The sequence below is a fragment of the Oryctolagus cuniculus genome, chromosome 6 (assembly GCF_964237555.1).
Source record: "Oryctolagus cuniculus chromosome 6, mOryCun1.1, whole genome shotgun sequence".
NCBI classification, from domain to species: Eukaryota; Metazoa; Chordata; class Mammalia; order Lagomorpha; family Leporidae; genus Oryctolagus; species Oryctolagus cuniculus.
The window spans coordinates 22,783,147-22,804,800 of NC_091437.1; the positions used below are offsets into that span (position 1 = coordinate 22,783,147).

At 62.3% G+C, this 21,654-nt stretch overlaps 1 protein-coding gene across 9 annotated transcripts in view; it reads left to right on the forward strand.

Moving 5' to 3' along the window:
- JADE2 (jade family PHD finger 2) overlaps positions 1-21,371 on the forward strand; it is a 131,974-nt gene extending 110,603 nt beyond the window's left edge. For 8 of the 9 annotated variants that reach the window (XM_051844221.2, XM_051844228.2, XM_051844227.2 and 5 more), the window contains 6 exons: positions 2,910-3,077; positions 4,388-4,504; positions 5,537-6,001; positions 14,306-14,423; positions 16,222-16,350; positions 17,082-21,371. In XM_051844221.2, the coding sequence (XP_051700181.1) occupies positions 2,910-3,077; positions 4,388-4,504; positions 5,537-6,001; positions 14,306-14,423; positions 16,222-16,350; positions 17,082-17,890 (1,806 nt within the window). In that variant the 3' untranslated portion in view covers positions 17,891-21,371. The remainder of the gene's footprint in view (positions 1-2,909; positions 3,078-4,387; positions 4,505-5,536; positions 6,002-14,305; positions 14,424-16,221; positions 16,351-17,081) is intronic. The other variant, XM_070076103.1, reaches the window with a different exon arrangement.
- The last annotated feature ends 283 nt before the right edge of the window (positions 21,372-21,654 follow it).

A 21,654-nucleotide genomic window follows, 5' to 3' on the forward strand; every position in this document is an offset into this window, starting at 1 on the left:
GGGCTGGAGGTGGGGAAGGCAGTGTCCTGGGCTGGAGGTGGGGGAGGCAGTGTCCCTGGGCTGGAGGTGGGGGAGGCAGTGCCCTGGGCTGGAGGTGGGGAGGCAGTGTCCTGGGCTGGAGGTGGGGAAGGCAGTGTCCTGGGCTGGAGGTGGGGAGGCAGTGTCCTGGGCTGGAGGTGGGGAAGGCAGTGTCCCTGGGCTGGAGGTGGGGGAGGCAGTGTCCCTGGGCTGGAGGTGGGGGAGGCAGTGTCCTGGGCTGGAGGTGGGGAGGCAGTGCCCTGGGCTGGAGGTGGGGAGGCAGTGTCCTGGGCTGGAGGTGGGGAGGCAGTGCCCTGGGCTGGAGGTGGGGGAGGCAGTGTCCTGGGCTGGAGGTGGGGAGGCAGTGTCCTGGGCTGGAGGTGGGGAGGCAGTGTCCTGGGCTGGAGGTGGGGAGGCAGTGTCCTGGGCTGGAGGTGGGGAGGCAGTGTCCTGGGCTGGAGGTGGGGGAGGCAGTGTCCTGGGCTGGAGGTGGGGAGGCAGTGTCCTGGGCTGGAGGTGGGGGAGGCAGTGTCCCTGGGCTGGAGGTGGGGGAGGCAGTGTCCTGGGCTGGAGGTGGGGAGGCAGTGTCCTGGGCTGGAGGTGGGGGAGGCAGTGTCCTGGGCTGGAGGTGGGGGAGGCAGTGTCCCTGGGCTGGAGGTGGGGGAGGCAGTGTCCTGGGCTGGAGGTGGGGAGGCAGTGTCCTGGGCTGGAGGTGGGGGAGGCAGTGTCCTGGGCTGGAGGTGGGGAGGCAGTGTCCTGGGCTGGAGGTGGGGAGGCAGTGTCCTGGGCTGGAGGTGGGGAGGCAGTGTCCCTGGGCTGGAGGTGGGGGAGGCAGTGTCCCTGGGCTGGAGGTGGGGGAGGCAGTGTCCCTGGGCTGGAGGTGGGGAGACAGTGTCCTGGGCTGGAGGTGGGGGAGGCAGTGTCCCTGGGCTGGAGGTGGGGGAGGCAGTGTCCCTGGGCTGGAGGTGGGGAGGCAGTGCCCTGGGCTGGAGGTGGGGGAGGCAGTGTCCCTGGGCTGGAGGTGGGGAGGCAGTGTCCCTGGGCTGGAGGTGGGGAGGCAGTGTCCTGGGCTGGAGGTGGGGGAGGCAGTGTCCTGGGCTGGAGGTGGGGAGGCAGTGTCCTGGGCTGGAGGTGGGGAGGCAGTGTCCTGGGCTGGAGGTGGGGAGGCAGTGTCCTGGGCTGGAGGTGGGGAGGCAGTGTCCTGGGCTGGAGGTGGGGGAGGCAGTGTCCTGGGCTCCGTCCTGCCGGCCAGACTGGAGCACTTGCCTCCCAGCAGCCTCCCTTGGACCCCCTCTGCTGCACCCTGTCCCCCGACCTTCTCCCTTGCCCTCACTCGTGAACCTACAAACAGGCAGCAGCACAGTGTAGTAGCAGGGAGCAGCCCCTGGAGCCAGGCTGCCTGGCTTCAAGTCCCTGCTCTGCCCTACGTACGCTGTGTGACTTTGGCACAATGCTTAACCTCTCTGGGCCTCTGTTTCTTCAACTGTGTTTTTTTTTTGTTTGTTTGTTTTTGAGTTGTAATGGGGACTGTGAGTTGTTTACTGAATTATTTGTTTACAGTGAAGGCTATAAGTCTGTGTTACCATCACTTTTTAAAAATTTTAAATGATTTAATACTCAAATATTTATAGTAAATAGGTAGAATCATTGCCTTTTATTTATGTATTTTTAAGTTTTATTTTATTTATTTGAAAGGCAGAGTTAAAGAGAGGAAGAAGCATACAGAGAAAGTCTTCCATCTGCTGGTTTACGCTCCAGATGGTTGCAATGGCCAGAGCTGAGCTGATCTAGAGCCAGGAGCCAGGAACTTCTTCCAGGTCTCCCACGTGGGTGCAGGGGCTCAAGGACTTGGGCCAACTTCTGCTGCTTTCCCAGGCCAGAACATTGGAAGTGGAGCAACCGAGTCTTGAACTGGCACCCACAGAGAATGCAGGTGGTGGATTTACCTGCGACACCACAGTGCCGGCCCCGCTTTTTGTTTGTTTGTTTTAATATTTATTTATTTATGTGAAGAACAGATTTATGGAGGGAGAGAGAGAGAGAGAGGTGTTGCATCTGCTGATTCACTCCCCAGATGGCTGCAGCCACAAGAGCAGGGCTAGGCCAAAGTCAAGGCCACTGGAATTCCTCCTGTGCCTGTTACCTGGGTGGCAGGGATCCAAGCACTCGGGCCATCTTCTGCTGCCTTCCCAGGAGCATTGGCAGGGAGCTGGATCAGAAAGGGAGCAGCTGGGACTCCAGCCAGCACCCATATGGGACGCCGGCATCACAGGTTTACCTGCTCCGCCACACCGCTGGCCCCCAGGTGCAGCCCGGCCATGGCGTCTCTCTTGATCTTGGGCCCCAAGTCTTGAGCATCTCGGGGCTGTTTTGGCCCTGACTTTGAGGCTGTCCTTGCTCAGTGCTGCGGGAATAGCCCCCAGGAGCTCAGAGGCAGGGGTGGCTTCACCTGGCTGGCAGGTAGTGGGCTGTGCCCCCCTCACCCATGCCCATCCCTTCTGCCCCGCGGCTCTCAGCCCCATATGTCCCTCCCACACTCCAGCAGGACTGAAGCAGTCCTGGTTACAGATCCCTGCACAAAAAGACGAGGGCCGTGGCCTCGTCCCCAGGAAGCGTGTATGGATTTTGTATGTGACTCTGGGGGTCTCGGGGCCCTCTTGAGGCCCTTCACTGGCTAGGCAGCTTGGCTAATGTGACCTTCTGCCCCACGGAGGGCCCACAGAGGACTGGGACACGAGGACACTGCAGGCGTCCTGTGCAGGTGGAGCCTTGCGCTGGGGCTCCCGGCTGGAGGCTGCACGGCGGTGGAGCTCGGGGCTGGGGCGGGGACCTCTCGTGCTGACTGTGGACCAGGCCCGAGACTCAGGACGTCCCCATCGCTGTCTCCCCAGGCGTGCTACGGGATCCTCAAGGTGCCCACGGGCAGCTGGCTGTGCCGGACCTGCGCCCTGGGTGTCCAGCCAAAGTGCCTGCTCTGCCCCAAGCGAGGAGGAGCCTTGAAGCCCACCAGAAGCGGGACCAAGTGGGTGCACGTCAGCTGTGCCCTGTGGATTCCTGAGGTGGGCAGGCTGGGACTGTGGGGAGGTGTCTGGATCTCAGAGCTGGGCCTGGGCAGGTCTCGGGCACCTGTCCGTGGGGAGCTTTTCCTGTGGACCTGGCCAGAGCTCCGGCGTTTCTGTTGGACGGTGGGGTTGTGGGCTGCTGGGGGAGTCAGCAGGTGGGTCTGCTGCCTGGAAGTCCAGCCCCAGATGTCAGGGAAGCAGGTTGTGGGGTCCGTGCAGACCGAGGCAGTGGTTCCCACCAAAGTCAAGTTCACGTTGCAGGCAGAAGAAGTCACCCAGCCGACCTCAAAGACCAGCAGACCACTGTGGCTGCGGCTGGGGCTGGGACAAAGGGCGGGCCATGTCTGAGTCAAGGTGGGAGAGCCGTGGGCTGACAGAGACCCAGGGGAGCTCCCGGGACCCACCCCTACCCCATCTTCCATAAAAGCCGAAATTTGCAGGCGTCTCAGCCGCAGCCTTTGTGTGCCTTGACCCAGACTGAGGCCCCACAGCAGTGCTGCTGTCCCCGGGGACAGGCCAAGTGGCCCTGTCAGCTCGTGGCCTTCCCCTTCCTGGGCTCGCAGTCTTCTCGCCCCTGTTGGCCCACGTTGCAGGCTTGAGCAGCAGGAAAACAGAGGCTGGGGTGAACTCTGCGTGTACCCTGGGCTGGGCACAGCAGAGGGGAGAATTCACAGGGTCCTCTCTGGGGGTCTTCTTCCCTCTTCCACCGTGGGCAGTGGGGGACAGATGTGCCCTGCCTCAGGGGCCATGCCGTGGGCTGTGCCCAGTCCCCATAGGCGGTGCACAGCGAAGGCACAGCCTCTTGGCCAGGTTGGGCCCTAGGACCCCACCCCCCAAGGAGACACTACGTGGAGGCCTTTGCTTTGTGCCCAAAGTACATAAAATAAGCCCAGGTTGAACCAAGAACCTGAAGGCTGGGGTGCAGAGTAGAGGGGGTGCTTGCGCGTACCCATGCGTGTGTACCCTTAACACACATGCACACACATACACTCACACTGAGGCAGCTGTCTCCAGGCCACACACACGGCTGTGCCCTCTCCCACCTGACGTCCTCTCACACGGACGGTTAGTCCCAGCTGAGCGCCCGCTCACACACGCAGCTGTAGGTCAGCCTGGGAGTATTAGGAGGCACACGGATCTTGGAGCCATGCTTGTTTGGAGCAAGGAAAGAGAAGGCATTCGCAGGCTTGGCCACCGCCCCAGCTGCCCACTGCCTGGTTTCAGCAGAGAGCCCTCCCGTGTAGGGGAGCCCGTGCAGGCAGGCTGGGAACGAGGGGCCTTGATGCAGCTCCCTGTGTCCTGCCCAGGTCAGCATCGGCTGCCCCGAGAAGATGGAGCCCATCACCAAGATCTCGCATATCCCAGCCAGCCGCTGGGCTCTGTCCTGCAGCCTCTGCAAGGAGTGCACGGGCACCTGCATCCAGGTACACGGCCCACCTCACCCCGCCCGGGAGCCAGCTGCAGGAGGCGCACCCGTGACGCCCGGGAAGCGGGCGGCTGCCCCCACCCTCCCTGCCCACAGACCACCGCTGGGCCAGAGCCAGGACCCCACCCGGGGCAGGGAGGGGGCCCCGGAAGCCAAGGCTGGCCACTCTGTCGGAGCGCGCAGTGTCCCGGCTTTGGAGCAGGCATGTGTGGGCTTGGTGAGCGCACGCACGCTGCCCGCACGTTAGCTGTCAGGCTTGGCATGTGGCAGGGGCAGGAACCAGGCTTCTCCTGGTTTCATAGTTCATAGAGTCCCGACACGGGCGTGGCTGCGCTGTTCTGTCTGTGCAGTGGTTTCCCAGGCTCTGGGGTGAGTCACAGTTCCCTGGAAAACCTGCCTGACGGATTGCTGGGCCCGCTCCCCAGAGGGTCTGCAGTAGAGCTGAGAATCTGCCCAGGGCACGCTGAGGGTGCAGAGTGGGGCGGGGTCGTCCTTTGTCCCTCTCCTTGCTCCAGGGACAGTTGTCACTGCGCCTTCGCCCATCTGGCAGACCTCGCCGAGGGTCTGTGAGAGCGGTGGCCATGGTCACCAGCAGCTGGCTGTGATAGCGCTGAAGCCGGTGGCCCTCCGAGGCTGGGTGAGGGGGTCCAGCCCCAAGCTGCCTGGGTCTGAGGACAAGCAAGAGGTCCCAGTGGGGCTCCTCCTGCTGCAGGAGAAAGGTCCTCGCCTTAGATTGCACAGGAGGCCGTGACCCCAGTGTCTGCCTCTCGTTGGAATTCCTTCTTCTATGGTTTCTGACACCCAAGTCATTTCGCCCATTTGAAACCGCAGCTTGTCCCCAGTGCTCCCTGCCTGCCAGCTCCCCTGGGTGGCTGGTGCTGCTCCCATCACCTTACCAGTTCCTCTGTCCCCACCTGCACCCGGGTCTCACCAGCATCCTGTGCTCTCGGGGGAGCCTGGGGACAGCCCCGCGTCCTCCTCTCCCACCAGGGCTGCCTTCGCGCCTGACGCTGCCCTTCCTCTCTTCCAGTGTTCCATGCCTTCCTGTGTCACGGCATTCCATGTCACGTGCGCCTTTGACCATGGTCTGGAAATGCGGACTATCTTAGCAGACAATGACGAGGTCAAGTTCAAGTCGTTCTGCCAGGAGCACAGTGATGGCGGCCCGCGGGGCGAGCCCACGGCCGAGCCCGTGGAGGCCAGCCAGGCCGGTGAGGACCTGGAGAAGGTGACGTTGCGGAAGCAGCGGCTGCAGCAGCTGGAGGAAGACTTCTATGAGCTGGTGGAGCCGGCCGAGGTGGCCGAGCGGCTGGACCTGGCGGAAGCCCTGGTGGACTTCATCTACCAGTACTGGAAGCTGAAGAGGAAAGCCAACGCCAACCAGCCCCTGCTGACCCCCAAGACCGACGAGGTGGACAACCTGGCCCAGCAGGAACAGGACGTCCTCTACCGCCGCCTGAAACTCTTCACGCACCTGCGGCAGGACCTGGAGAGGGTGAGTACCCTGCTGCCCGCTCACCCGCCTGTACGCGGGACTCGGAATGGAGCGCCGGCCCGGCAGGCCTGCCCAGGAGCTAGCGTGGCTCCCGGGTCTCGGGCAGTCTAGGCTGACTGATACTTGATGCAGCCGACAAGGTTGTAACTCTTGAGTTTGCATCTGCTGCTTCTCTCTGCGCTCTTGCAGGCCTGGAGAAGGTTGGGCACCCTGCCAAGGCCAGGAGGCTGGGACCGGGACCCAGGCTTTTTTTTTTTTTTTTTTTTTTTTTTTTTTTTTTTTTGACAGGCAGAGTGGACAGTGAGAGAGAGAGACAGAGAGAGAAAGGTCTTCCTTTTGCCGTTGGTTCACCCTCCAATGGCCGCCGCTGCAGCCGGCGCACCGCGCTGATCCTGGCAGGAGCCAGGAGCCAGGTGCTTTTTCCTGGTCTCCCATGGGGTGCAGGGCCCAAGCACCTGGGCCATCCTCCACTGCACTCCCTGGCCATAGCAGAGAGCTGGCCTGGAAGAGGGGCAACCGGGACAGAATCCGGCGCCCCAACCGGGACTAGAACCCGGTGTGCCGGCGCCGCAAGGTGGAGGATTAGCCTATTGAGCCACGGCGCCGGCTATGGACCCAGGCTTTTGACACCTGGTCTGGCCCTGCTTGGTCCTAACACTTGAGCTTGTGTTGAGAGTCCAGTGCGAAGGCACTGGGGCTCCGCTCCACGGTGCTGAGAACCTGGGCCGGGGAGAGGCAGCATGGTTGAACCAGCCTGGCAGGCAGGTGCGGGCCAGGGTGGGTGGCCAGGTGTGGCTCCCCAGGGCTGCCTGACAGAGGCATGAGTGTGGGCTCCAGAACTGTGCGGCCTGGCATGGCAGGAGCCAGCACGGTGCACCCAGGTGCGCCTGGAAGCAGCAGAATGTCCTGAGCAGGGGCCGACGCCCCGCAGCGGGGACTTCCAGACCCTGCTCCTGGAGGTGGGAGCGGAATGGACGGTGTGCCTCAAGCTCCTGGCCGTGTGCTGGAGACAGGACAGAAGGGGCCTTGGTGCATGGTGCTTCTTTGGGGGCTGAGAGGACGTGGGATCCTGGATCTGTGGCACAGCACCCTGAACCCCAGGGATGTCTGCTCTCTTCCTCTGCTGCATCGAGTTCCAGGGCTCCAGAGCCGCGGGATCGCACCAGGTGTCATCACAGGTGCAGGCACGTTCGCTCTCCCTGCTCTCAGGCCCTGGTGGAGAGGCCTTGAGGGAGTTTTCTATGACCAGGGGCAGTTGCTTTTCTTACGTAGGCCTCAGCAGGCAGGTCTATAAAATGGGTAGAACATTGGGCAAGTGTTGTTCTGCATGGGGTAATAACCCAGCGTCTCCACACTCTTTCACCCCAGGCATCTGCCCTGGGGCCTGGGATGGAATCCATTTCATGCCACCAGGTCAGAGGGGAGAGGTGAAGGTGGGAGAGGCTGATGTCCCTAGCCACTGCTGCCACCTGGGCAGCGCAGTGCTGTGACACGAGGCAGGTGCGTGGGCGCCCTTCTCAGACCAAAGCTGAGTCCCAGCTCCAAGGATCCATGGTGCAAACCACTGATTGTCTTTTAAAAAAAAAAAGATTTGTTCCATTTATTTGAAAGCCAAAGTGACAGAAAGAGGGAGAGTCAGAAAGAGGTCCCTCTCCAGACGGCCACAGTGACTGGGCCAGGCCAAAGCCAAGAGCCTGGAACTCCATCCTGGTCTCCCACGCAGGTGGCATCTTCCGCTGCTTTCCCGGGTGCATTAGCAGGGAGCTGGATTGGAAGTGCTGCAGTTGGCAGCTCAACCCGCCACGTCACAGTGCTGGCCCCCGACTGCGTTCCTGCTGTCTCCCACCAGACCGGCCCTGGCCCTGGCCCCGCAGGCAGGGCTGTGGGGGGTGGTCAGAGTCGTCATCCTGGACAAAGGGCCTGGAGGGAGGACTTCCCCACACTGTCCTGGAGTTGAGGAAACAGCTCACTGGGCTGACGTGACAGGAAGCGTCACAGGAACTTGTTTCCTGGGGTTTGAGCTGGGATTTGGATTTGAACCTGGGCGGGGGGAGGGGCTGGGGTCAGGAAGAGAGATGTTGGCTCATTCTCCAGGCTGCAGAAGCCCCCTTGGCAGCCGCCCGGCCCTAGGTCGCTGGCACAGGTGGGGCTGGTGCGGGCCCCGGGTCCCCCAGCAACCAGAGCTGCTGCACAGACTCCTCTGGAGGGGCACAGAGCCCTCCACCTCCAGGGGGCTGGGCACCCCCCTCTCACGCATGTGCCAGGAAGCCAGTGCCGCTGCCCGGGCTTGGGAGGGGCCTGGCGGGGCCGGCAGCAGCAGTGATGAGCAGGCTCCGGTGCCGTGTCCCCGTGCCGCTGACTTGCGTGAACGGACAATGCTGGGGAGGCTTTCCACACAGCCCCGCGGTGGGGGGTGGCCGGGCCCTGCCCGTGGCCCGCAGCCAGCAGCCCGGAGGATCCAGCCTGGGACTGGGCGCTGAGCCAGCGTGGGCCTGGCTCCAGCTGGGAGGCAGGGAAGGGCTTGCAGTCCCGACCTCGGGTGGGCTGGGTCCGTGTCCACTGCCAGCATGGCCTGCTATGTGCCTTCTTTGTTTCGCCTTCCATTTCTCTGAGCCTCAGGTTCTGCATCTGGAAAGCGGGACAGAGCCGGCACCGTGCCCTGCACTAGGCCCTGGGGGTGGGCCCTGCTGTGCCCCCCCCCCCCAGGAGTTTGCCTCTTGGAAGAAGGGAGGCCCGGCCTTGTCCCGCACAGGTGGGCTCCACGCCGCCCCGGCTGGGAGGCCCAGTGCTGGGCCCAAGAGTCAGGCACCTCCCTGACGGATTTTCCCACGGCCGTGGGGTTTCCGCTATGAGGAGGAGGGGGCAGGACTGCTCCCCGTGTGCAATCCCATTTTCTGGTCAGCCTAGAGGACGGGCTTTTCCTAAAAATCCAGCTGTAGGCCTCAGCCCTGCCCGGCGGCCCGGAGGCATGGCCACTGCAGCCTCCCGGAGTGATTCACAGCTGACAAAAAACTTGCAGCACTGACAGCCCGACGAGCGCCGCTGCGTCCCCTAGCAACCACGCAGGCACGCGGGCTGTGCAGGGAGCTGCTGCCCGCTGCTCCACATCTCACCACGAGCCGAGCCAAGGGCCTGAGCTGGCCCGAGGAGGCGCCCAGAGAGTGCGGGCAGCTCTCAGACGCCGCTGGAGACAGCCGGGGACTCCCCAAGGCCACGCTGCCACTGCCTCCCCCAAGCAGAGGCTCTGAGGGAACAGGGTCCCGCCCTCCTCAGGCACTTGGCACCTGCCTCCCTGTCGCTTGGCCACACCCTGTTGACTCTGTCCTCAGTGCCTCGTTGAGGTCCCTTTGTCACCCCCCTTCCCCCCACAGCACATGCCCTTGCCCCACAGAAGGACAGAAGCCCTGCCCTGCCCCAGGAGATCCGGGCGCTGAGCAATGAGTCCCCCAGGCACCTGCTAGCCAGCCGGGGCAGGACACAGCCCTGGCCCTGCATGGGACTTCCCCTGGCCCTGCCTCTCCCGCAGGGCTGCAGCCTGCTCCTGCTGGCAGCCTCACGCCCAGGCCCGCGCCTTCTCACGGTAGAGCCCTCTGGACCCGCTCTGCCTCCCTGCAGGCCACACGTGGTGTGGCAGGGGTGTTCTCTGCGCAGCTCCCTTCAGGTCAGCGTTGGCTGGTTCTGTCTGAGATGGAACCCTCCCGCCCAGCTCCTCCACGCTCGCCCCCAGCTGTTTCCTGGAGGCCCTTGTGGCTTTGCTTCCTTGAGTCCCACTCTGGCCGGACTCCTGCCACCACCACCCCATCCCAGAGCTGTCCGCCCGGGCCACCCAGCAGCCCCGCCTCTGCAGCCACAACCCCCAGGCTCTGAGCACCTTGGTGGTGAACTCCTTCAGCTGCGATGCTCTGCCTGGGCCCTGCCCCCTCACAGGGGCACTCAGGGCTGGAGCCCGGGCTTCGCCTACAGCACCCACTTCCCAGCCTCGGCCTGAGTCAGGGTCTGGTTCCAGCGCCCACCTCCCTCCTGAACTCTGGATCTGCAGGTCCCCTCCAGGGACCACCAAACTTCCCAGGCGTGAAGGGTCCAGTGTGGATGCCTTTTAGCTGTACACACCCAGCCGGAGGCCTGCCTGCCCCTAAACCCCACACCTGAGCTCTGTCTGCAAAACTCATTGATGGGAAAACAACTTCATCACACCGGAAAACCTGAGCTACCAATCCCTGCCCTAGTTACTGGGGACTTTTCTGTTTGATTCATTTTTGTACTGTTTATTTTTTTTATTACAATGCTTTTTCTTCAATTGGAAAAAAAAAAAAAAAAAACCTGACAGTGAGGAGCCTGTTAGCTTGGGTGAACATCTAGGAGAGAGTGGTGCTTTGTCCACAAAAGCCGTTGTGATAAAATATGTGCAGTAATCAGTGAAGCACAGCTACGTCTCTAAGAGTCTTGGGAGGAAGGGGGGCGGGGTCACAGTGTGAGGGGTGCTGGGTTCACACAGAAGGCAGTTGTATTTATCTATCTATTGGGAAGGCAGAATGATACAGATCTTCCACCCTCTGGTTCACTCCCCAGATGCCTGCAGCAGCAGCTAGGGCTGGGCCAGGCCAAAGCCAGGAAGCAGGGACCCAAGCATTTGGGCCATCACCTGGCTGCCTTCCCAGGCGCATTAGCAGGTAGTCGGATCAGAGGCAGAGTAGCCTGGACTCCCATATGGGATGTTTGTGTCCTATGCAGTGGCTTAATTTGCTTGCCTTTTAATTATCTTATTTGTATTCACCAGTGTGTATTATAAAACAAATATAGTCAGAACTTCTACTAGGGAAGGAAAAAAAGTTCCAGTAGAAGTTCTGATGTTTTTCCTGTATTGTGGTGTGTCGTCAAACCTCACTGGCCTCAGTGCTGTGGGGAATGTGTGTTTGAGGGCCCCACCCCCAGAGAGGACATTTTTATTAATTAATGGGTTTTTTAAGTTGATTTGAGAGACATACAGAACTCCCGTCTGTCGGTGCAGTAGCCTGGGCTGGGCCAGGCTGAAGCCCGGAGCCCGAAACCCCACCCCAGAAGCTGAAATGGGTTGACAGCAGGCTAGGTGCTCTAATAAGGAATAAAACCGTCTTAACTAGTTTCGTAACTGCTAGGCCGATCTCTTCCCTGGGAATCTGCACTCTTTTTCTTTTTTAAAGATTGATTTATTTATTTCGAAAGTGTCAGAGGGAGAGACAGAGCTTCCACCCAGTGGTTCACTCCCCAGATGGCCACTACAGCCGGCCCTGGGTCAGCTGGGAGCCAGGAGCCAGGAGCTTCTTCAGGTCTCCCACAGGGTTACAGGGACTCAAGCACTTGGGCCATCCTCTCCTGGCGTCCCAAGTGCATTAGCAGGGAGTTGGAAGTGGAGTGCCTGGGACTTGAATCGCCACCCATATGGGATGCCGACATCCCAGGCAGCAGCTTTACCTGCTATGCCACAGCCCCAGCTCTGAGATTGTGTATTTTTAAGCAGCCACCCACCCAGTGACCTTGTCTGCAGACTTGCTGGAGCGCTGTGGGTGGTACCAGGGGTGATGACACGTGACTCCTGCTTCTCTCCGCGGAGGAATTGCAGCTCTGGGCCTTCTTTCTGGTTCTTGCCTTTGGAGGTTGGGTAAATGCTTGGGTGACTCTAAATGGCCACATCAGCGGGAGCTGGGCCAGGTGAAGTCAGGAGCTTCATCCGGGTCTCCCACATGGGTGGCAGGGGCTCAGACACCTCTGCTGCTTTCCCAGGCCACTAGCAGGGAGCTGGCTCCAAAGTGGAGCAGCCAGGACCTGAACTGATGCCCATATGGATGCCGGTGCAGCATGCAGTGGGTTGGTTTTTTTTTTAAGATTTATTTATTTATTTATTTGGAACGCAGAGATACAGGCAGACGCAGAGAGAAAGAGGTCTTGCATCCACTGGTTCATTCCCCAGATGGCCACAATGGCAGGAGCTGAGCCAATCTGAAGCCAGGAGCTTCTTCCAGATCTCCTACATGGATGCAGGGGCCCAAGGACATGGGCCACCTTCCAGTGCTTTCCCAGATGTATTAGCAGAGGGCTGGATCAGAAGTGGAGCAGCTGAGACTCCAACTGGTGCCTATATGGGATGCCGGCACTGCAGGTCGATGGCTTTACCTGCAACGCCACAGTGCCAGCTCCTCTAACATTTTTTTAAACCATGTCACCCTAGGGATTGCCACCTCCAATGCCAGCATCCCATCTGAGTGCTAGTTCAAGTCGTGGCTGGTCCACTTCCCCTCCAGCTCCCAAAGCAGCAGAAGATGGCCCAAGTGTGTGGGCCCCTACCATCCTCAAATGAGACCTGGAAGAAGCTCCTGGCTTCACCCTGGCCCAGACCTGATCATTGCAGCCACATGGAGAATGAACCAGTGCTTGGAAGATCGCGCTGTCTGTATCTGTAATCTGCCTTTCCAATAAATAAATTTTGGGAAAAAATGTTTGGAATGCTGTACGCATTGGCCAGTTTGCTTCTGTGCTCACTGTGTGGTTTTTCAGTCTCTGAAGCAGCCACGACCCATCCCCCACCCTTCTCCCCACTGTCCTCACTGCCCCTAGGCCATGTGACCACTGGAAAGGAAGAGGTCCTGGGGCCCCGACTTGGCTCTCGGTCCCAGTGCCAGCCCCCTCCTCCCTCGCCTGCCACGCCTCTGCTCATGGTCCCCTTGACACCATAGCCACACCGTCCGGCTCTGACCCTGCCCTGCCTGGCCATGCCAGGATGCCCTGTGCTGTGCCCCAGCTGCTTCGTGATCTGCTCTTTTGTCTAAGAGGCCTTGCTCGGTGCTCTGGGTCAGGACTACCAGGTCCTGGCAGGATCTGGTTAGTCTCTGTGCCCTGCTGGGTGGCAAACCCTGCAAAGAAAGGGCCCCCAGTGCTCCGCTGTGAGCCCTAGAGCCCTTCCAGCACAGCCTCGGGGGGCTCAGGGGTGTGGAGAGGGGGCCCATGGTTTGAGAGGACATTGGGCTGTGCCGGGAGGCCAGAGCAAGGATTCAGCGGCTGCCCCAAGTGGCTGCAGGCAAGGGCTGCCCCTTGGGAACTCTTGCTGGCCACGGGGCTCAGTGGTGGGTGCAGCCGTGGCCCCGTGTTCCTGGTGTCAGCTGGGGCTGAGTGTGCTGGCATGGAATGCAATGGACACGCTTGTGGAGACCTGGGACTAGAGCAGGCTGCCTTCTGGGACCTCCCGTACAACCGCCAGGCTCAGGAACGGGGAAGGACTGTCACACCCAGCGGAAGCCTGCCCACCGCCACCTGCGGTCCAGGACAGACCAACAGGAACCAGATGTCACTCCCCAGGCAGCTTGAGGATGTGAGAACTGAACTTGGCCTTGAAGGTGGACTCCAGAAGGAGACAGACCGACTCCTGTCTGGTGCACAGACCCTGGCAGGACTTGGGTTCAAGGGCCAGCTGTCTCTGTTGCCGGAGGCTCCATCCTGAGCTGCAGACCAAGGAAGTGTCCCAGGGACGGGTTCTAGTCTTGGCCCCAGAAGGGTGACCCGCCCTGGGAGCAGCTGGTGACAAATGTTGCATCCGCGGCAGATGCCAGAGGAGCAGGCAACAGCCTGGGCCATGGACCACGCGCTTCCCACTGACTGGGGGGTGGTCGTCAGGCCTGGGGAGGGGAGGGGAGCTGTTCCCAGCCGGCCGAAGGGAGTTCCCGAGGCCTCTGCCCTGTGTGCTGAGGAGTCGCGCCTCTGTGGCCACGTGGGTGTGGGAGCCTTGGCCAGAGCGCTGTGGGCCTGGCTCAGATCCCGGGGCACCGCCAGCTGTACCCAGGTGCGTCAGCACTGCCTCTGTGCTCGAGGCCATTGGGCTGGGGCTCACCGTGGCTCCAGGTGCGGACCGTTTGTGCTGCTGGACAGGTGTGGAGAAAGACTGACTGGGGCAGAAGGCGCAGCCTGGGAGACCCCCCTGCGCCGTGGGCCGTTGTGGGCACGGGAGGCGGGTGCGTGGCTGACCCGGCTCAGGAGCCAGGGCCTGCAGGAGGTGGGGGTGGAGTTTGTGGGGCGCTCACCAGGAGCTCCCCCTGCCCGGTGCGCTCAGCCGGGACCCAGTGCTGAGGCCCGTGCAAGGGCTCAGGACACACGTGGGGTCTGGGAGTCGGTTTGCAGATGTTGCAGGCAGTGTCAGCGGTGGTGGCGGCCTCTGCCCTGGGTGTGGTCTCCACCAGCAGCCTGGCCTCTCTCTCCCAGTGTCGAGGCCTCTGCGCCCCGGGTCGTCTGGAGCGGCTGCTGTGAGTAAGGTGGGCCGTCTCTCTTGTGTCTCCCCAGGTTAGAAACCTGTGCTACATGGTGACCAGGCGCGAGAGGACGAAGCACGCCATCTGCAAGCTCCAGGAGCAGATATTCCACCTGCAGATGAGGCTTATTGAACAGGATCTGAGTCGAGGTAGGCACACTGTCCTGTGCACGCGCACCTGCCACCATGTGTGTGTTCGTGTGGGGCTGGGTCCCGGGGAGGGGGTGTGCACGTGTCTCAGGGGCCGCCACTCACTGCCAGCCTCCACCACCCAGCGAGGAGGCCTGGACGATCCTAGTTGTGTGTCAGCAGCAAGGAGCCAGCGGGAGGGTAGCGGGCACCAGACCTGCCTGCAGGGAGCTTGCCGGTTCGCTGGGCACCTGTGTTTCCGGAGCTGCCCGGCGGGATGCGGGCCCTGTGTCAGCCGCGGGCTTCGCTCTTTGTCTTCTCTCGCCATCACATGCGTTTAGCAGATGTGGAGACCAGAGGCCGAAGCACTGGTGTGCACAGGCCCTTCCCAGAGTGCCTGGGAGGAAGCGCGGCTTTGGCTGCGGAAGCTGCGTCCCGATGTCGCATTGCCATGTGGCAGACCCAGCTGGGGGTGGACAGATCTTGAGAAGGGCCTGCCACTGCCACATCAGCCCTGGGTCAGGCAGGGAGATGAGGGAGGAGAGCAGCAGGGCCGTGGTTGGAGCCAGTGACTAAGAAACGAGTACTTCCAGGTCTGGGTGCGGGGTCAGGGCGGGTCACAGCATGCAGAGTTCCCCCTGTCTCCAGACTCCAGGCTCCCTGTCTGCTGTGTGGTCACTCGCTGAGCACTGACCAGGGACAGGGTTCCTGCCCTCGGCGAGGTCGCCATGTAGAAAGGGAAGTGGCGTCCTGGAGGCTGCATCCAGTGCTCCGGGACAGAGGAATCCAGGAAGGCTTCATGGAGGCGGTCATGCTGGGACATCCCATCTCGGGCTGGGCAAGCGCCGGGAGGGTCCGTGGCCCCGCATTGGGCCTGGAGGCGCAGCAGCAGGCAACCCTTTGTTCAGGGCAGGGCGTTCGCAGAGGAGAGTGGTTCACCCCAGGTGAAGCTCATGCCCCCGCAGTTGTAACACTTGACCCCTGGCCTGGGGGCAGGAGACGGTCTCTCAGCGGAGGTGATGTCTGGGCCTGGAGCTCACGGAGTGGAGGACAAGGCGAAGACCCAGCATCTTTGGATGATTAGAAAGCAGAGGCTGACGTGCGGCTGGCATGCTGCAGCTGGGCACAAGGAAGATGTCGTGCCTGGCGGGAGCCGAGGGGGACCAGGGCCAAGTGTGCAAGGCCGTGTGACCTGGGCAAGGAGCTCAGACTCCTGAGACACTTATCCAGGCATCAGTCCCATAGGAGGGACGAGGATCCCATGGCCTGGCCGGAGGCTGTGCAGGGAGCTCCCAGCAGAGCCACGGCCACACCCCCGGCCTTCTCCTCAGTCCTGTTCAGGACGCCCTCCTGCGTGCGGCCCAGAGGCCGTGGAGGAGTCTCGCAGCCCAGGCTGCCCTGCACCTGACTCTCCCTGAGTTCCAGATGCAAGGCCCAGGGGTACACCTCGCGTCTGCCATCTGTGGCCTGACCTCGTAAGCAAACAGGGAGACGGAGGGCGCCGACTGCGGTGTCAGCACTGGGTCCCGAGCCTCTTGGCCCCGTGATGTGCTCTGTCTACCTCTGCGGCCTGGCACTCGAGGCCTGGCCTGGTCAGACTCTCCCAAGGCCTGGGGCTCATGTGGGTTGGACTGCACGGCCCAGGTGCGCCAGGGGTCGCCTCTGTGGCCCTGTGCCCACCTCAGGGGCAGCAGCAGCAGTCACCCCTCTCCCAGCCCAGCTGTCCCCTGCCTCAGCACCAAGGAGGGTGCGCGCTGGCTGGGGGAGGGTCCTGGTCATCGCTGCTCTGGGTCATCGTCTCCTTCCCGTCCACCTGCAGAGCGCTCCGGGAGGAGAGCCAAGGGCAAGAAGAGTGAGTGCAGGAGGAGCAGCCGCGAGGGCCCCAAAGACAGCCCTGAGAAGAAGGAGAAAGCCAAGGCTGGGCCCGACTCAGTCCTGGGGCAGCTGGGTGAGTGAGGGCCCTGCTGCCAGGCAGGCTCACGCCATCGCCCCGCCTGTGCCGCACCCCTCGGAGCAGGAGACCCAGGCCCTTCCTTGCCGGGCGCTCAGCTGGAGCTACCCAGTGTCCAGCGGGCCTGTGTTGTCCCTGGGCCCTCCAGGAGCCCGCCGGGGTCCCTGCCTCCCAGGATGTCCCACGCATCCTGAGAGCAGAATGGGGCCCCCTCTGGGCCTTGCCCCCAACACAGCGTCAAGGAAGTGACACCTTGGGTGTCCATGGGGAAGCCCAGTGTCACTGGCTGCCTCATTCCAAGACTGATGTCCAGGAGGATGCACCCTGCTGACCCCTTTATCCAAGTTCCTGCTGCAGAGCCCTGGTGGGCAGTGTGCGTAGCGATCCGGCGCCCTCTGCTGGCCTCCCTGCCTCTGTGCTGGGTGTTAAGTCCTCTTGCCAGCAGGGGAAGGGGCAGCCCACATTCTCACTTGCTAGCCACTCTGCAGGTAATGGCTCCAGTGCAGGGACAAGATGTCCCCTGGGAGAAGGGGATGTGTGGCGTGGCCCCCACCCTCTGGTGCTGCTGGCAGAGGGGAATGGACAGGAGCAGATTGCTTGCCTGGGTCTGGCCCAGAGGGGAGGGGGGAGAAAGGTGCACAGCTGTGCTGGGGCTGTCTGGGAGGGCTTCCTGGAAGAGGTGGGGGATACCGCTGGCGGCGTCTCACCCGCCTCCTCTCCCTCGCCAGGCCTGTCCACCTCGTTCCCCATCGACGGCACCTTCTTCAACAGCTGGCTGGCACAGTCGGTGCACATCACGGCGGAGAACATGGCCATGAGCGAGTGGTCGCTGAACAACGGGCACCGCGAGGACCCCGCCGCGGGGCTGCTGTCGGAGGAGCTGCTGCAGGACGAGGAGACGCTGCTGAGCTTCATGCGGGACCCCTCCCTGCGGCCCGGCGACCCCGCCAGGAAGGCCCGCGGCCGCACCCGCCTGCCTGCCAAGAAGAAGCCCCCGCCGCCCCCGGACGGGCCGGGCCCACGGACGACGCCGGACAGGCCCCCTAAGAAGCCCTGGGCGCAGGATGCGGGCAGCGGCAAGGGCGGGCAGGGGCCACCCGCCAGGAAGCCGCCGCGGCGGACGTCCTCGCAGCTGCCGTCCAGCCCTGCCGCTGGGGACTCTCCTGGCCCAGCAGCCCCCGAAAGCCCCCCACCGCCGGCCCCCGAGACCCCAGACGAGGAGGCCCCGATGGCCGCCGACTTGAATGTCCAAGTGCCTGGCCCTACAGTGAGCCCCAAGCCCTTGGGCCGGCTCCGGCCGCCCCGAGAGAGCAAGGGGTCCCGGAGGTCGCCGGGCGCCAGGCCCGATGCCGGGACAGGACCACCTCCTGCCGCGGCCCCCAGGCCGAAGGTCAGCCTCCACTTGGATCCTGAGACTGACGGCTATTTCTCCGACGGGGAGATGAGCGACTCCGACGAGGAAGCCGAGGCCGGCGCGGTGCAGCCCCGGGAGGCCGGGGCTGACGAGGTGGTCCGCATGGGGGTGCTGGCCTCGTAACGCACCCCTGGCCCTGCCCCGGGCAGCCCATCCCCCCACGGCCTCAGCCCAGTCACAACTGCCGTTTCCAGCCTCTGCTGAGTGTCCCAGACCCTGGAGGCCGTCGCTCTCGTGGGTTTTCTTTTTAATTCCGAGCGAGTTTTGAATTCCACACTGTCGTCTCCTCTGTGCTGGCCTAGGACGATGAGATCTCCTTCCACCGCTCTGGCCACCGGGACCGTGCCAGGTCCTGGGCGCCGTCCCTGCCCGGCCCACGCCATGCTGCTGGGCTTCTGGCTTGGCCAGAGGCGAGGAGAAGAAGCACTCAGGACCCCAGCCCGCTGCCACTGGGTGACACAGACTGTCGTTTGGGCATTATTTCACGGCAGATGGGCCAGCCCAGGCCTACCCCGCCTTGCCCCCAAATCCCACTGGGGCCCGTGTTTTTTTTGGGGGGGGTCCTGCTGCACTCCACTGGTCCCCAAGGAAATACAATAAGCGACCCCCAGCCAGAGACTGCTCACTGTCACAAGCACAACGAGCCTGTTTTTGAGAAAGCACTGACGGGGTGCAGGGGCCTGCGGGTTCCTGGGGAACCGCAGCTCCTCCCGCCCAGCCCGCCCCTCCCTCCCTCGCCGCTCTGCCCCCGCCAGCGCCCGGCCCAGCGGCTCTGGAAAGGGGCTCCTACAATCCTTGAGCTGTGCTGCTTACTCAGGGGACTCCCACACAGCGGCCTCCAGTGCAGGAGGCTGCCAGGGAGGGCCAGTGCCCAGCCGGGGCGTGGGACTCAGACCAGCCCCCCGCAGAGACTCACTATGGGGCTCCAGCTCCCTTCCTTAGGGGCCAGTCTTGGCCACAGTCCGGTCACTCCCAGCCAGAGCTGACCAGACCGGACCGGTCGCCTTTTCAAGTTTCCTAGTCCTGCTAAGAGATGAGCTTCTTCCTTGGTTTCCTCTTGGAAACCTCTCCTTCCAACAGGCAGTGGGATCCCGGGGCCCTGGGTGGGCCGCTGCCGGCCCGCTGGGGCTGGCCGAAGTCTGGGGACGTTCCCGTGTTCTCTGTCCGTCCCTCCGAGCCTTAACCCCCTCTCCCACCCGTGCCCTGCCCCTGCCCCTGCCCCACCCCCACGGTCCTGCCTCCTGCCCCACCCATGTAGGTCCCAGGTGTGGCTTTGAAGAGCTGAGTGGAGTGGCCCCAGGGTGATAGCTCAGGGAACAAACAAAAAGGAATTCCGTGAAAACATTGTTTTTTTCTTTTATGAATTACTCCGGGGTCACTTCTGCCACTGGTGAAGCCAGGACATCTCCAGCAAGAACCTTGCAAAAGTCCAGTGAATCAGTCGAATCATTCTATGGATGCCAAAGAATATTTTGACCATAACACAGCACAGCCTGGACCTGACAACTTGTCACTGGGACTTTTTGTCAAGGGAGTTCTAGAGCGACAAAGGCCGGAGACACCCACGCACGCACGGAGACAGGCTGAGCGCGCGCGGGAGACAACTTCCCTGCTGCTCACGTGAGCTGGGTGTGGGGTCAGATCCTGGGCTGGGCGCACTGTGAGCCTCCCGGGACTCGCACTCAGCATGGGGAGAATCCCGACGGTGAAACCAGCATGGAATCGTTTTTACCCTGTGGTCCCCCCCACCCGCGACCCTGACCCAAGAACACAGAGCAAATAACGGCCGGGGGACAGCCTGCCGCGCGGCCACCCCCGACTCCACAACTCAAGGTACGACAGTGGCATAGTCGTCATGGACACTCAGTTTCATGTGAATTTCGCAAAACAGGAAACAAAGATACTGACTAAGTTCAGGCAGGGGCGCGGGTGTCTAGTCCAGAGTGGACCCCGAGGGAGCGGGTGAGCTTGGGGGCTGGGGGCCCTGGGCGTTGGGAGGCCAGGAGCTGCTGCATAGTGAGCCCGCCTGCCCGCCAGCCTGCCTGGATAGTAGTGACCAGTGCAGTGTCGGCGTAAGCGTCCCAACCCCCAGTCTGTTCACTGCCTTGGAATAGCCCTTCTCCCTCAGGTCCAGCAGCTCTCCGAGCCTGGCTGCTGGGTCGCCTGGTCTGGCCCGGTGGCAGGCGGGGCGCGGGAAGCTTAGAGAACAACCAAGCCCTGTGCAGGGGGCCAGTCCTGCAGCCCCAGCCCGTGCCCCCTCCCCTCTCCATGCCACCAGGCTCTGCGGGGGCCTCTGGGGGCTGGGGTCGGTGGAGAGTTCAGGAGAGAAGAGCACCTGGCCCTTCCTCGGGCTGTCGCTGGGACTGGACTGGCCCTGGGTGTGGGAGGCGGGCTGGCCGCCGGGCTGCCTCACTGCCACATCAGCTGCCTGCACCCCACGGCGCAGGGGGACCAGGATGCCAGTCTCCGGGCCCTGACCCCTTGGCCTGCCTCCCATCAGCCACGGCCCCTCCTCTGCTTTCCTGGCCTGCTGTCCACGGTGTAGAGGGCCTTGCCGCCCCGAGACCACATCTGCCCACGTTGGTTGCCTCCTGGCCGGGAGGCAGCAGCTGCTCCGTAACTCATTCTGGCTGTTTTCCCACATTTCCACCAGTCCCGGTCGCCTACCTGACCTCTTGCCCCCTCATCACGTGACAAAGGATAATGTGCAAGGAAATATTTTTCTGCATCGTAACTGTGTTTTGAAACAAGTGAGAAGAAAGGCAGAATGCTCACTGTCTCAGACCAGCGCCGCCCGTGGGGCGTGCGTGAGCGTTTGGGGCAGAGGAGCCTCGGCCTCCTTGGGGAAGCTGGAGGGTGGGGTTCGCGTGTCTGTGGCTGGGGCAGTCCGCCTAGATTCAGCTGCCCGGCTCTAACTGGCAGCAGCTGGACTTGGCATTGCCTTGCTCCCTGCCAGGTGTGGCCAACCTCCGCCCATGCCCGACACTCTGCAGAATGATCTGGAACCCCCGGGGAGCCGCTCCCCCGTGGCCGGCCATATTGGCCCAGGAGCCAGGGCTGGAGCCCGAGCCCTCCGGTTTTGTCTAAGGCACTTGCCACCTTCTCCCTCAGTCGCACACCTGTGCTCCAGATGGTTGGGGGCGGTGGGGGGGTGATATGAATGTCACAGGAGGAGACCCCTTCTGTCTTTGTTTCAAAGAAAGTGATGTGCCATTTGTTAATATACAAGAGAAATATTGAAAATATATTGAAAAGAGCAATTTAAATTATTTTTGGCTTATGTTGCAATATTTATTTTCTTGTATTAGAAAAGATTCCTTTGTAGAGAAAAAATGTATTTTTCATTACCGCAAAGACCTATTTCTCCTTTTTGTACATTGTCCATGTTCGCACCCCTTAACGAGCAATAGAATGTACGGTGGCCTGCGTGTGGCCGCCGCCGCCGTGCCCTGCATGTTGCCGCTGCTGCCTCGCTCCCAGCCCCATCCTGTCCTCACTCACCGGGGCGTCCGGATCCCAGCCCCCGCCAGGGCCTGTGTCTCAAGGAGCCCTTTGCACTCCTCGTGTGTTGGCAAACGCAGTTAATAAAGCAATGTTTTCTGTGCTGGCTGGTGTGAGGCTCTGTGGGGTGTGCCGGGGCCGGCGGAGGGCCTTCTGGGCCATGCATGGCAGGGGTGGGGCTGTGCTCCGAGGGAGGGCTTGTGTTCAGTCCTCTGTGCTGGCCCTTGCTTTTTGGATACCCAAGGCCCAGCTCCTGGCGGAGGCAGGACTTTGCCCTCTCTGCACGACCTCAGGAGGGCCTGCCTGGGTCATCTGTCCTGAATCTGCAGGTTCTGCCTGGGTCTGTTACTCGCTCATTGTGCACTGAGCACCCACGCCGCGCCCAG